This window comes from Schistocerca piceifrons, chromosome 8, assembly GCF_021461385.2.
Source record: "Schistocerca piceifrons isolate TAMUIC-IGC-003096 chromosome 8, iqSchPice1.1, whole genome shotgun sequence".
Taxonomy (NCBI): Eukaryota; Metazoa; Arthropoda; class Insecta; order Orthoptera; family Acrididae; genus Schistocerca; species Schistocerca piceifrons.
The window spans coordinates 414,303,679-414,316,176 of NC_060145.1; the positions used below are offsets into that span (position 1 = coordinate 414,303,679).

At 44.0% G+C, this 12,498-nt stretch overlaps 1 protein-coding gene across 1 annotated transcript in view; it reads left to right on the forward strand.

The window, feature by feature from the left end:
* LOC124712527 overlaps nt 1–11,621 on the forward strand; it is a 68,997-nt gene extending 57,376 nt beyond the window's left edge. The window contains exon 4 of the mRNA XM_047242841.1: nt 11,370–11,621. Coding sequence (XP_047098797.1) covers nt 11,370–11,588 — 219 coding nt within the window. The 3' untranslated portion in view covers nt 11,589–11,621. The remainder of the gene's footprint in view (nt 1–11,369) is intronic.
* Nucleotides 11,622–12,498: the final 877 nt, after the last annotated feature.

Consider the following 12,498-nt stretch of genomic DNA (forward strand, 5'->3'; position numbering starts at 1 on the left):
GGATTCGAACCTGCGGCCGTAGCAGCAGCGCGGTTCCGACTGAAACGCCTAGAACTGCTCGGCCACAGCGACCGGTCTCCAATTTTCAGTGGGAATTTTACTTTCGAAAAAGATGGATTAAAGAATTTTCTTTACATTTTACTGCAAAAATGGAGCAAAGTGCAGCAGCGCATTGGGAATGTTGACTGTCGCTTTTAGCGATCTACTGTCAGGAAGACAAGTTTACGAGTGGTATAAACGCTTAAAACAGGGTCTACAACACCGCCCTGAACGCCCTAGCACATCAGTTACTGACTAAAAAGTTGAAATTTTTTAAGTAAAATGATTGCTGATGATGCTGGCTTATCCTTTGGCTTATGCCAAGCAATTTTTTCGGGTGTTTTGGGCAAGAAACGTGTAGTGGCGAAGTTTGTTCCGAAATTGTTGAATTTCGACCGGTAATGACATCGTGTAGACATCGATCAGGAATTGCTGAATGAAGTTGCCAGCGGTCCATAACTTCAGAACAGTTTGTAATAGCTGACGAAACATGAGTATATGAGTATGACGTCGAAATCAAGGTCCAATCATCCTAATTCAAATTGCCTGGAGAGCCAAGACGGAAAAAAAATTCGACAAGTTCAGTCTTGTCTGAATATTCTCATGTTTTCATCGATTAAAACGGGGTAGTGTATCACAAGTCCCCGCCTTATGTCATCCTATAGTCAATAAGGCATACTATCTGGAAATTATGCGCCGTTTGCGTGAAGCAGTCCGAAGAAAACGACCAGAACCGTGGCAACACCACTCGTGGAAATTGCATCGCGACAGTGCTCCCGCTCACACCTAAATGCTTGTTCGTGATTTGTTAGGGAAGAGAAAAACAGACAGAGAAACCATTGTGTTGCCTCCTCCACCGTATTCTCCGGACGTGGCCCTCTACGACTTCATTCTATTCCCGAGGCTGCAGAGAACTATGCAGGATGTCGTTTTACCACGATTGATGAGATGAAAACAGAATCGCTGAAAGAACTGGATATCATAACGAAAAGTCAGTTCCAGAAGTGCTTGCAAGATTGGAAAAAGCGCTGGCACAAGTGTACTATATCTGAAAGGGATTACTTTGAAGCGAACAAATTTGATGCTGATGAATAAACAAAGGTTCTTCAAAAAAGTAAATAAAAATTCCAGTTACTTTTTGATCACACCTAGTATTAGGGGCGTGAACTGCGTCAGTGATTACTGTGAAGGACATGGATATGCCACCTACTCATACATACAGTGTTATCAGCATCTGACAGAGTTTGAAAGGGACCTCGTTGCGGGTGTCTGTTTGGTGGGCTAGTCCAATAGTGCAGTATCCAGATTCGTCGAGCGTTTGGATGTCACAGCGGCCCCATATTAGACCGCACGGGAACATTTTGGTACTCATACTCGTCAATGTTCCGGTCGACTGCGTTTGACCAACGTAAGAAAGGACCATCGTATTGTACTTAAGCACATCGTAAGCCCTTCACATCCGTACCTGACATCTTAAGTAACAGATACCATGCAGTATTTCGTGTCATCCCGCACTATTACTCGGAAATTATTTGTAGTCGGACTAAGGAATGACTATCCAATGCTTTGGGTCCCGTTAACATCGCCACACAAACGGCCGCGGTGGCCGAGCGTTTGTAGGCGCTACAGTCTGGAACCGCGTGACCGCTACGGTCGCAGGTTCGAATCCTGCCTCGGGCATGGATGTGTGTGATGTCCATAGGTTGGTTATTTTTAAGTAGTTCTAAGTTCTAGGGGACTGATGACCATAGAAGCTAAGTCCCATAGTCCTCAGAGCCATTTGAAGCATAACCGGGAAGCATGGACTGCAGGTTAGTGGCGTCGCGTTGTGTTTAGCTATGAATCGTGGTCAGCACTACCATGGATATCATCATCGATTGTGGCAGTTACCTGGGATGGGGTCCGGTTCTTCCAATGTTTGGAGAGGCACCACGTTACTCATGGCGTCATGGTATGAATAGCAATCGGGTATGGTTTCAGGTCGTGACTTAGTGACTGAGGGAACTCCGACGGCCTAGCAGTATGCGTCTTCATATATTACCTCTCATGCTAGAGTATGCTGGTGGTGGCAATGCCTGCCCATACTTCACATCCATCTTAAAGAACTGTATGCATGATGCTGAGCTACTTCCGTGGTCCTGGGAGGTCCCCAGATCTGACGCCGCTAGAAAGTGTATGACCAGTTTGTGCGTCAACTCTGAAGCGTTGCGAGTATCGAAGATATCAAGAACCAGTTACAACATTTGTGCGTCAGCTTGTCTCAGGAGATGATATGACGGCCTTACGACATTCTTACCAACCTAATCAGAACAGGCATTCATGTCAGACTGGGTGCGATGTCATAATGACAAGTGGACTCTTACTGCCAAGTTTTTTTATGAATTTGACTTGATTTTGCTATCACATAGCCTCTCAATTCGTCAAGCATCGTTTCCTCTCCCACTTATGGGTGCTTCAATTTGTCGTCAGGCAGTGTATTAAACAAAGAAAAGAGGGAAGTTATGCAGTTCAGCGGAAAGAGAATGCCGACTTGCTTAATATCAAGCCAGTAGCTGGCGAAATTAAACAAATTATCATACCTAGGACGTAATACTACACAGAATGGCCAAAGCAAAGAAGATATCAGCTATAGGCGGGCAGAGGTGATGAAGCAGTGATCACTCTAATGACTCTGGAGCCGTGTAAGATGTTTCTGAACGTTTACGTAGAGGGCACATCGCGCTTAACAGTGAGACATGGTCAGAAAGAAAATGGAATTATTTCAAAAAAATGGCTCTGAGCACTATGAGACTTAACTTCTGAGGTCATCAGTCCCCTAGAACTTAGAACTATTTAAACCTAACTAACCTAAGGACATCACACACACACACATGCCCGAGGCAGGACTCCAACCTGCGACCGTAGCGGTCGCGCGGTTCCAGACTGTAGCGCCTAGAACCGCTCGGCCACCCCTGCCGGCCGAATTATTTCAACTGGGCTGCTGTCTAAGAAGGTTTAAACCTAAGTGGACCTATGAAGAAGTACAAAACATAATAGGTGAGGAGGTCTGTGAAAACCTTTATCACAAAAATGGACAGTTTAGTGGGGAATCTGCTACTGCATCAAGGAATAATTACCTTAACAATGGAACGAGCAATAAAACTGATAACAGGTAAAGGCAATGACTAAATATGTAAAATTCTTTCAGAAGGTTATCTAGATACGAGATGGCAAAAAAACTGCTCTCCACTCTCCCCAAATCACGAATCAGCGAACCTTCAATCCCACGGAAAATATCATCTGTGGGATGATTTGGTGTTTATATGTGCGTCACGAAAATTGAGTTTCGAATCCCAGTCTTAAGACCACTTTTAATCTGCAGGAAAGTTTCATTCATATTTTTAAAAATATAGTTAATCCGCTATATATAGTATCATTATCGGTCACCGATATTTCGAAAATGTTAATATTGATTTATTATTAGATATTCTGTGCATCAACAAATTATCGAAATAAAAGAAAGGTTGAGGAGTGCGATTAGAATTCAGAGTGAAAAGATATCAATGATACGATTCGCTGATGACATTGCTATCCTGATTGGAATGAAGAAGAATTACATGCTCTCTTGAATAGGAAGAAAATTATAATGTGTACAGATTGAGAATTGAGAGTAAACTGAAGAAAAATGGTTCAAACGGCTATGAGCACTATGGGACTTAACTTATGAGGTCATCGGTCCCCTAGAACTTAGAACTACTTAAACCTAACTAACCTAAGGACATCACACACATCCATGCCCGAGGCAGGATTCGAACCTACGACCGTAGCGGTCGCGCGGTTCCACACTGAAGCGCCTAGAACCGCTCGTCCACACCGGCCGGCTAAACCGAAGAAAGATGAAAGCAATGAGAAGTAGCAGAAATGTGAACATCGAGAAAGTTAACATCAGGATTGACGGTAACCAAGTAGATGAAGTTAAGAAGTTCTGCAAAATAATCAGTAACTGACGGAGCAAGGAGGACAACAAATGCAGAATAACACTGGCAAAAAGGGCATCCCTTCCCCCTTGTATCAAACGTAGACCTTAATTTTAGGAAGACATTTCTGAGAGTCTACGTTTGCAGGACAGCATTGTAGGGTAGTGAAACATGAACTGTCGGAGAACTGGAACAGAAGAGAATCGAAGCAGTTGAGATGTGTTGCTACAGGCGGATGTTGTAAATCAGGTGAACTCATAAGGTAAGGAATGAGGGAGGAAAGGGATATGTAGAAAACACTGACAAGGGACAGGATGATAGGACATTTGTTAAGGCATCAGGTAATGACTTCCATGGTACTAGAGGGAACTGTAGAGGGCAAAGCTGTGGAAGAAGACAGAGTGGAATATATCCAGCAAATAATTGAGGATGTAGGTTGCAAGTGCTACGTTGATTTAGTGTAAGTTCCTATGGGACCACACTGCTGAGGTCATCGGTCACTAGGCTTAAACACTACTTAATCTAACTTAAGCTAACTTACGCTAAAGACAACGCACACACCCATGCCCGCGGGAGGACTCGAACCTCCGTGGCGTGTGAATACCGTGGCAAAGCGCCCTAGACCGCGCTGCTACGCTGTGGTGAAGAGATTGGCATAGGAGAGGAATTCGTGGCGGGTCGCATCATACTAGTCGGGCGCCGATAACCTCGCTGTTGTGCGCCCTAAAACACTAATCATCATCATCATACTAGTCAACAGACTGATGATTCAAAAAAATATACATATGCCATCAACAAAACTATCTACCCGCTCATCCCCCTTAGAGCAAAAATTAAAAGGGAAACGATGCACATTGAAGCTTGGCGATAACCACTTTCCTAACAATGACAATTGCATGTAAGTGGCACAATGAAAAGTGTCCGATGGGTCCTTCGTCCGGTTTCGTCAGACATAAGTAGTAAACTGTAGTGTCAAAATTGCATGTTGAAGTTAAACGTTGCAGTTTCCGTTGGCAGCGCCGAGCGCCGATTACGTCCGCACATACCCTCACAGGTCTCCGCCCACCGCAAAAACCAATATTGGTCTTTTAGATTATTGTCATCTTTTGCAGCAACTGTTTCTGAAGAGTGCCGATGTGAAGAAATAGCACACTAGTTGCATTGAAAAAAAATTTTTTAATGCAACTGGTGTGCTATTTCTCCACATCGTAAATCTTGTTATTTCATTCACACCGGCAACCCATGTGCAACCGGACTTCTTCTTTGTGCCACCTATTCTTGTTCACACACGAGGAGAAAGATTGACTTCACGAGAGCGCAAAAGGTAGTAAAACTCCTTCACACAGTGAAAGCAAAAGTATACTTCAGTTTCAAAGAATAATTTCATATATTTACCGAAAATCGCAAAAAATATAATAAAAATAAAAATGGTCTGCACTCAATACTGCCATTTCGATATCGATATAGCGGGGAAATAAGTATCTCCGATATATTGCAAGCTGTCGTCTGCTTTATCATAAATATATGTCCTAGTGATGGTAAATGTTATTATATTTACATAAAGAAAAGCATTATATTCTATAACTTAAAATCATGAGCTTCAGCCTCAATTTTCATATATGAAACTAGTGAATTTTCTCGTGGCACTTTTGTTTTTGGAGCTCAAAATTACAATCAGATCAACTTATTTGATAACATTGAACCTTGAATTGTCGGTGCTCCCACGTATCGCCACAATAAAATAAAAACAGTGAACAATTGCGAACAGTGGCGTATTTAAGAATGAGATTTTCACTCTGCAGCGGAGTGTGCGCTGATATGAAACTTCCTGGCAGATTAAAACTGTGTGCCCGACCGAGACTCGAACTCGGGACCTTTGCCTTTCGCGGGCAAGTGCTCTACCAACTGAGCTACCGAAACACGACTCATGCCCGGTACTCACAGCTTTACTTTTGCCAGTACCTCGTCTCCTGCCTTCCAAATTTTACAGAAGCTCTCCTGCAAAGGTCCCGAGTTCGAGTCTCGGTCGGGCACACAGTTTTAATCTGCCAGGAAGTTTCGTGGCGTATTTAAGTGTACAAAAATAATGTCAAGTTTTGATTAATTCTTTTATGATTATAGCAAGCTGATGTATCTTACAAAAAAGAACGAAAAACACAAATCAGAAAAGGGATGTTGCTTGTTTGGCAAAACAATCATTGGGGTAGAAGCTATACAGATTCTCCCGTGAGTTAATCCCTTTTACAACGCAAATTGACTTTTTTCATGAATCCACTCTGAGGCCCAATTCTATTCAAATGGAATCAACTATGAACAAGTCCACCAGAAACTATGGTTCCTGGTGAACAGGGAGCCGTGAATGTCATTTATCACCCCTACGCCTGTGCAGCACTACTTTACCCTTTGACCTGGATTCAGGTGACAGCGGCAATGTGGGCGAGAAGCGACGCGCTGCGGCAGCTGCAATGTTCTGACGCGTCCACGAACATTTGCAGAATACGTGGGCTTGCGTTCTGATTATTAGACGGTGGGGAACTTCTGTATCAGGGCCCTGAAATCCCGGCAGATTTCAGTGTGAGGTGCACCCGTTCACTGGCCTGGCAAAGCTAATTTGACTCACAGGCACGATGGTGCGTGCTAGAATTGTCAGATGTCAGACGGCCAACTCAGGATCAATAAGTTCACCCTTGTGAAACACGATGTGTCCGAGATGATATAATTTCCAAAATTCATAAATGTCTCCTGAGGAACTTGCGGACCAGCATTCGTAGAACAAAGGATGTTGAAGAGACAAGGCCTAGCAACAACCGGCCGCGCGGCGTAGCCGTACGGTCTGAGGCGCCTTGTCACGGTCCGTGCGGCTCCCCCGTCGGAGGTTCCAGTCCTCCCTCGGGCAGGGTGTATGTGTTGTCCTTAGTTTAAGTAGTGTGTAAGCTTAAGGACCGATGACCTTAGCAGTTTGGTCCCATGAGACCTTACCACAAAATTCCAATTTCCTAGCAACAACCTGGGGGATGTTTCCATAATCAGTGGAGTGAGCGCTGATATCAAACGGCCTGGCAGATTAAAACTGTGTGCCGGATGGAGATTCGAACTCACGACCTTGTCCTGCTTGGGTAGCTCAGTTGATAAACCACTTGCTAGCGAAAGACGAGGATCCCCAGTTTTAATCTGCCAGGAAGTTTCACATCAATGCTCACTCCGCTGCAGAGCGAAAAATTAACTCTGGCCCAGATGACTGACAAAATTTGGTTCAATCCATATTTTCGACAGAAAATGGACCTCAAAGAAAGGTAATTTGGTAATAATGTTATCACATGTAGGGCAAGTGTATTCGTTCTGCGATGCAAAAGTGTGTTGTCCAGTCATTGCATTGTGTATATGTGGTGCCTAGTCACTGCAGAGAGTAGAATTTAGCATTACAACACCGGGTTCGAGAGTTCGAGTCAGGGCCATGGTGAATTCTTCTTTTGTTATTTTCTAATACTGGCCTGCCCAATGATTTTGTAGTACATTGTTTATCAAAGGGCACATATCCTTCAATTACAGTTGTATTAACGCTGGACATAATAATTATGATCAGACATGGTACAAATAGTTATAAGCGGTTTAAAATAAAGTCATGCTCAGAAAACCAGAACACCCTGAGGACTGGAGATAGGACCTTCATCTTCACAGGACCTGTACTTTAGTATGTTCTGCAGAAACGATTAGCATTTGAACCGAGCTCAACATCGATATTGCGCCGCAACACCAGTTACTGGTAAAATGAGGCTGCGGCTCTCGTTGTCGCTATAAACCGAAGGTAACGGGTCAATGTGACTTGAGCACACGTGCAGAATGCCTCTCAGACGTAAGTGTGGACCGTAGCGTCAAGTCAGTGATTTTGAAAAAGTTCGCATTATTGGCACGAGAAAATGTGATACATTCATCCACGAAACTGCCGACCGTGTGGTCTAAATATTTCGACAGTGCAACGGGTGCGTGCAGAATAGTTCACGGAAGGCCGTGGACCACAACGAAATGGGTCAGGTCGCACCAACCAGACCACCCACCGAGAAGATAAACATCTAATCCTGACAGTCCATCGCCATTTGTTACGGCTGGGTTCCGTGGGCATCGTTCTACCTTTGACGAATGTGCTGAAACATGCCACACGGCAGTGGTATATACAACGACTTCACTGGAGACAGGAATGGCGTCAGATAGTGCTTTGGACGAACTTAGTTTCTGATTGTTTGAAAATGATGACAGCAATTTGGTTTGCCCAAGACAGGGAAAGCGGCATCACAGGGACTGTATTCGCACAAGACATAAAACACCAACTCAAGGCCTTATGATGTGGGGTGCTATTGGGTACAGCAACAAACCATGGTGGGTGTCCAGGGCACTGTGACCAGCATGACCTACATGAAAGACATCCTGCGACCCGCAGCCATATGCTTTCTGCACAATATCTCAGACACCATTTTTCAACAACGAACGATCACATGTTCCTTCATGAACTCGTGCCATCTTGGTATCACTGGGTGTCAACTCTTTGTCCTGGCCCACCAGATAACCAGGCTTATGGCCAGTCGAAAGTGTATGGGATATGGTGTAACAAGTTGCCAATGCCAACCACCACAGACAAATTTTGGAACCAGGTGGAAGCAGCATCGATGGCTGTACCACAGGACGTCATTCGCGTTTTATACGCGTCGATACCACTGCGCACGGAACAAGTTATCAGGGTCCATGGCGGACCCTGTGTCTACTAGGCAACAGGGTGCATAGTTAACTATGGTGTCTGAAATGCTAATCATTTCTGCAGAACGTATTAATGTCCTTGTCCTATGAAAATGAATGTCCCATCTCTACTCGCTCAGGGTATTCTGTTGTGTAAATCGTCTTTCATGAGACAGAAAAAACTACAAACTGTATCATTGCATATATGTTAAATAAACGTATTGCATTCAGTGTGGCTAGAACTTTGTTCACTTCTTTATGTTTCCTTCGCGGGGGATGTACAACTGAAGAAAAGGAAAGCTGTGGTGACAAATGAGTGGAAAGCATGGAGTTATGTTGTGCGTGGAAGAGTAGAAAGCAAACGTTTAAAACCCAAATACCTTTAAAAGTGAAGTGATCAAAACAATAGTACTCCCTTTTCCGTGTTAGTATTAAATAATTTCACTCTGTGGCGTCAGAGTGTGTCAATTTTCCTGTTTACAAACAAAGGTCAACAACATTTCTGTCACAAGGAATTTGAATTGTTTTCTTAGCAGAGAATTACTGAATTCTAAAATGAAACCCGATTTTGCCTATCGGGCTCAGTATTTTTTCTTCTATCTATAAAAGAACTTGAAAATTCTGCACACTGGTTGCTTTGGTATTGTTTACTTAATTTGCATTCATTTATTGCAGATGTAATTGTTAGTAAAAAATAGAAATACGTGCAAGGAATTCCATACGTGACCCTCATTTCCGACATTCACCACTAGGACACGAAAGAGGTCGATGAGCGATGTTCACACTATATTGTAGCGCATTGTGTTTGTCGCATCAGTCTCAGAGAGCTCTGACCTTGTGAGTTGAGTTCCTGTAGGTTCGTGAAGGTTTGTGTGTTGCGTGAATTCAGAAGAAGGAATGCCTAGTACTTGTAGAAATAACCCAGTTCATTTCGTTATATCTGTGGTGAGTTCACTCTGAAATCACAAACACGAAAACTTAATCGTCTAAAATACATAATGCTATGAACTTCATTTTGGTTGTAAGGTTGGCGAAAAAGACAAGAAAATGGCCCTCCCATATATGCTGTTTGACATGTGTTACACTCCCGTCCGGCTGGTTAAAAGCATCACGTCCCATGTCCTTTGGTGCCCCCATGACCTGGCCGAACCAATGGATCACACAACAAACTGTTATTTCTGTGAGACAAAAATATGTGAAATCACCTCCAAAACAAAGAAAACTGCCTCCTGAGAATGTGACAAAGAGTGAGGATGACAACGTGACGAACACCTATAAGACACAGAAGAAGATATGTATCCAGACTCAACATTCCGTACACACCCTCTCTGTGAATCTTCTGAAGGGATCTCAACGACCTTATTAGTGATTTAAAAGTGTCTAAGCAAAAGGATGATCTTCTAGCTTCACGATTAAAAGAGAGGAATCTTCTTCCTGATATGAAAGTGAGTGTATAGTCTGAAAGCAATACTTCTCCACAATGGTAATAAATTTCCTTCTGTTCCGATTGTTCATGCCGTTAACATTAAGCAGATACCTGAGAACTTTAAACTGCTGTTCACACATATTCAATACAATACAAATGGCATATGTGGAGATCGTGAGGTTATTGCAACTCTGCTCGACTTGTAGCTCGGGTACACAAAGTACTGCTGCTTTATATGCGAATGGGACGTAAGGCAGAAGAAACCTTTGTTCTTGGAAAAAATGGCCTGCTCGGAAAAACTGCTACGTGGAGAGAAGAAGATTCCACCTGCTGACGCGAAAAATGTTCGTCTGCTTCCACGAGGAATTGAGTCTTACGAAAACCTTAATGAAAGCAATGGATTTACGTATTTGCAAGATACGCTTCCAAGGATCAGAGTAGCAAAAACTAAGGAGGGAATATTTGTACAACAGCAAATACAGGAATTAATGGCTGATGAACATTTCCTTGATTTGTTGAGTGGTAATGAAAATATAGCATGGCTCTCTTTCTTATTGTCCTACTAGTGCTGGACTTAATGAAGGGACGTAACTGAGGCGAATCGCAGGAAAACACGTGGAAAACACTATTACACTTGTTTATTCACTTTTCTTTGCGCTTACGTTGCTCAGTTCTTTGATTAATTTGTGTACTAACGTAGATGTTTTTGCTCTCTTTTGCCATACATATATAATGCTATAGCACACAGGCTGACCTAAGTATTCACAGAAACTAGTATCATATGGAAGCTGAGGCCGATACACATATTCTGAAATCAGACATGCATTCAGGGACCAACTATCTTCCAGAAACAGAGACACAACAAACACACTGGTGTGTGCATGTGTTAAGGTACCACATGTCAATATGTCTGTTCTTATATCCGTCACACCTCGTGTGTATAAACTCATTCATACATCATATAAAATGCCACTAACTGAACAAATATTCGCGCAGTAGATGGGCCTGATTGCAAGGTCGACAAAAAGAAAGGAAAAAAAAACGGTTCCATCAACAGTATTAGTATAGCAACACCCACGTTCAGCAGTACCCATCTAGTAAATAGTAACATTCCAGTCTTCTATGAATGTGATGTATATCTTCGACAAAGTTCTCTTGCGTGGCTTTCCGTTAACGTTCACGGCTGCACGCTGGCTCAGTGTCAATGTCTGTGGCCGCAGGGTTTCTCTGACTCGATGATACGCTGGCTGGAGGGGACGTCGCAGCTGAACGCGGCGGAGCAGCTGCGGGCGGTGCTGGAGAAGGTTCTGGAGAAGGGCGAGGCACGTCGCGACGCCAGCCGTCGCCTCGTAGAAGACGCCGTCCACCTGCTGGAGGACCCGGAGAGCGACTTCAGCCAGGAGGTGGCCACGCTGCAGCCACTCCGCTACACCCAGTAACTGTCGTAAACCCACAGTGTGTTTCAAATAAAGCTCCTGGAAAAAGTTTACAAATGACACTATAAAACAGACGCTAGTTAATTACCTAAGAAACGGGTCCTTAGGTACGAGGGGATTTCAGTAAGTAATACAACACACTTTTTCCGAAAGCAGTTTGGTTTTATTCAGGATTCAAGTACACCATATTGTTCTCCACTCTTTTTGCAACAAGACCTACTTTTCAAAATAAGCTCCGTTCAATGCGATGCCTTACGGCACAACACGTTACTGGGAGGCTCTGTACTCTCACATGGTACCACTCCACAAGTCGCCGTCAGGGCCAACGTCTTGCTGCGTCAATGACTTTCTCAGCATCCACTTACTGGTTCCCACGGAGTGCATCCTTCATCCGGCCAAATAAATGGAAGCCGCGAAATCCTTCTCCTGTTAGGCGGCGAGGAACCCAATGGGTACACACCTTTAAGTACCCCCCACTGGGGGTCAGCACTACCAACCAGTCCGCAGCTCGAGGTCGTGCGGTAGCGTTCTCGCTTCCCGCGCCCGGGTTCCCGGGTTCGATTCCCGGCGGGGTCGGGGATTTTCTCTGCCTAATGATGACTGGGTGTTGTGTGATGTCCTTAGGTTAGTTAGGTTTAAGTAGTTCTAAGTTCTAGGGGACTGATGACCATAGATGTTATGTCCCATAGTGCTCAGAGCCATTTGAACCAACTACCAACAGAGACATCCAGCTGAGCAGCGAGGTGTTTCATTGTTATATGTCGATCTCCTCGAATGAGAGAGTCCGCTCGGCACGCGAGAGATCGGACAGATTGGCGCGACCGCGTTGCGATGCTGACAGGTGCCTCGCCCAACGACTCATCGTGCTTTTGTTCACTGTCAGATTTTCACAGACAGTCGGCAAGCGCCTATG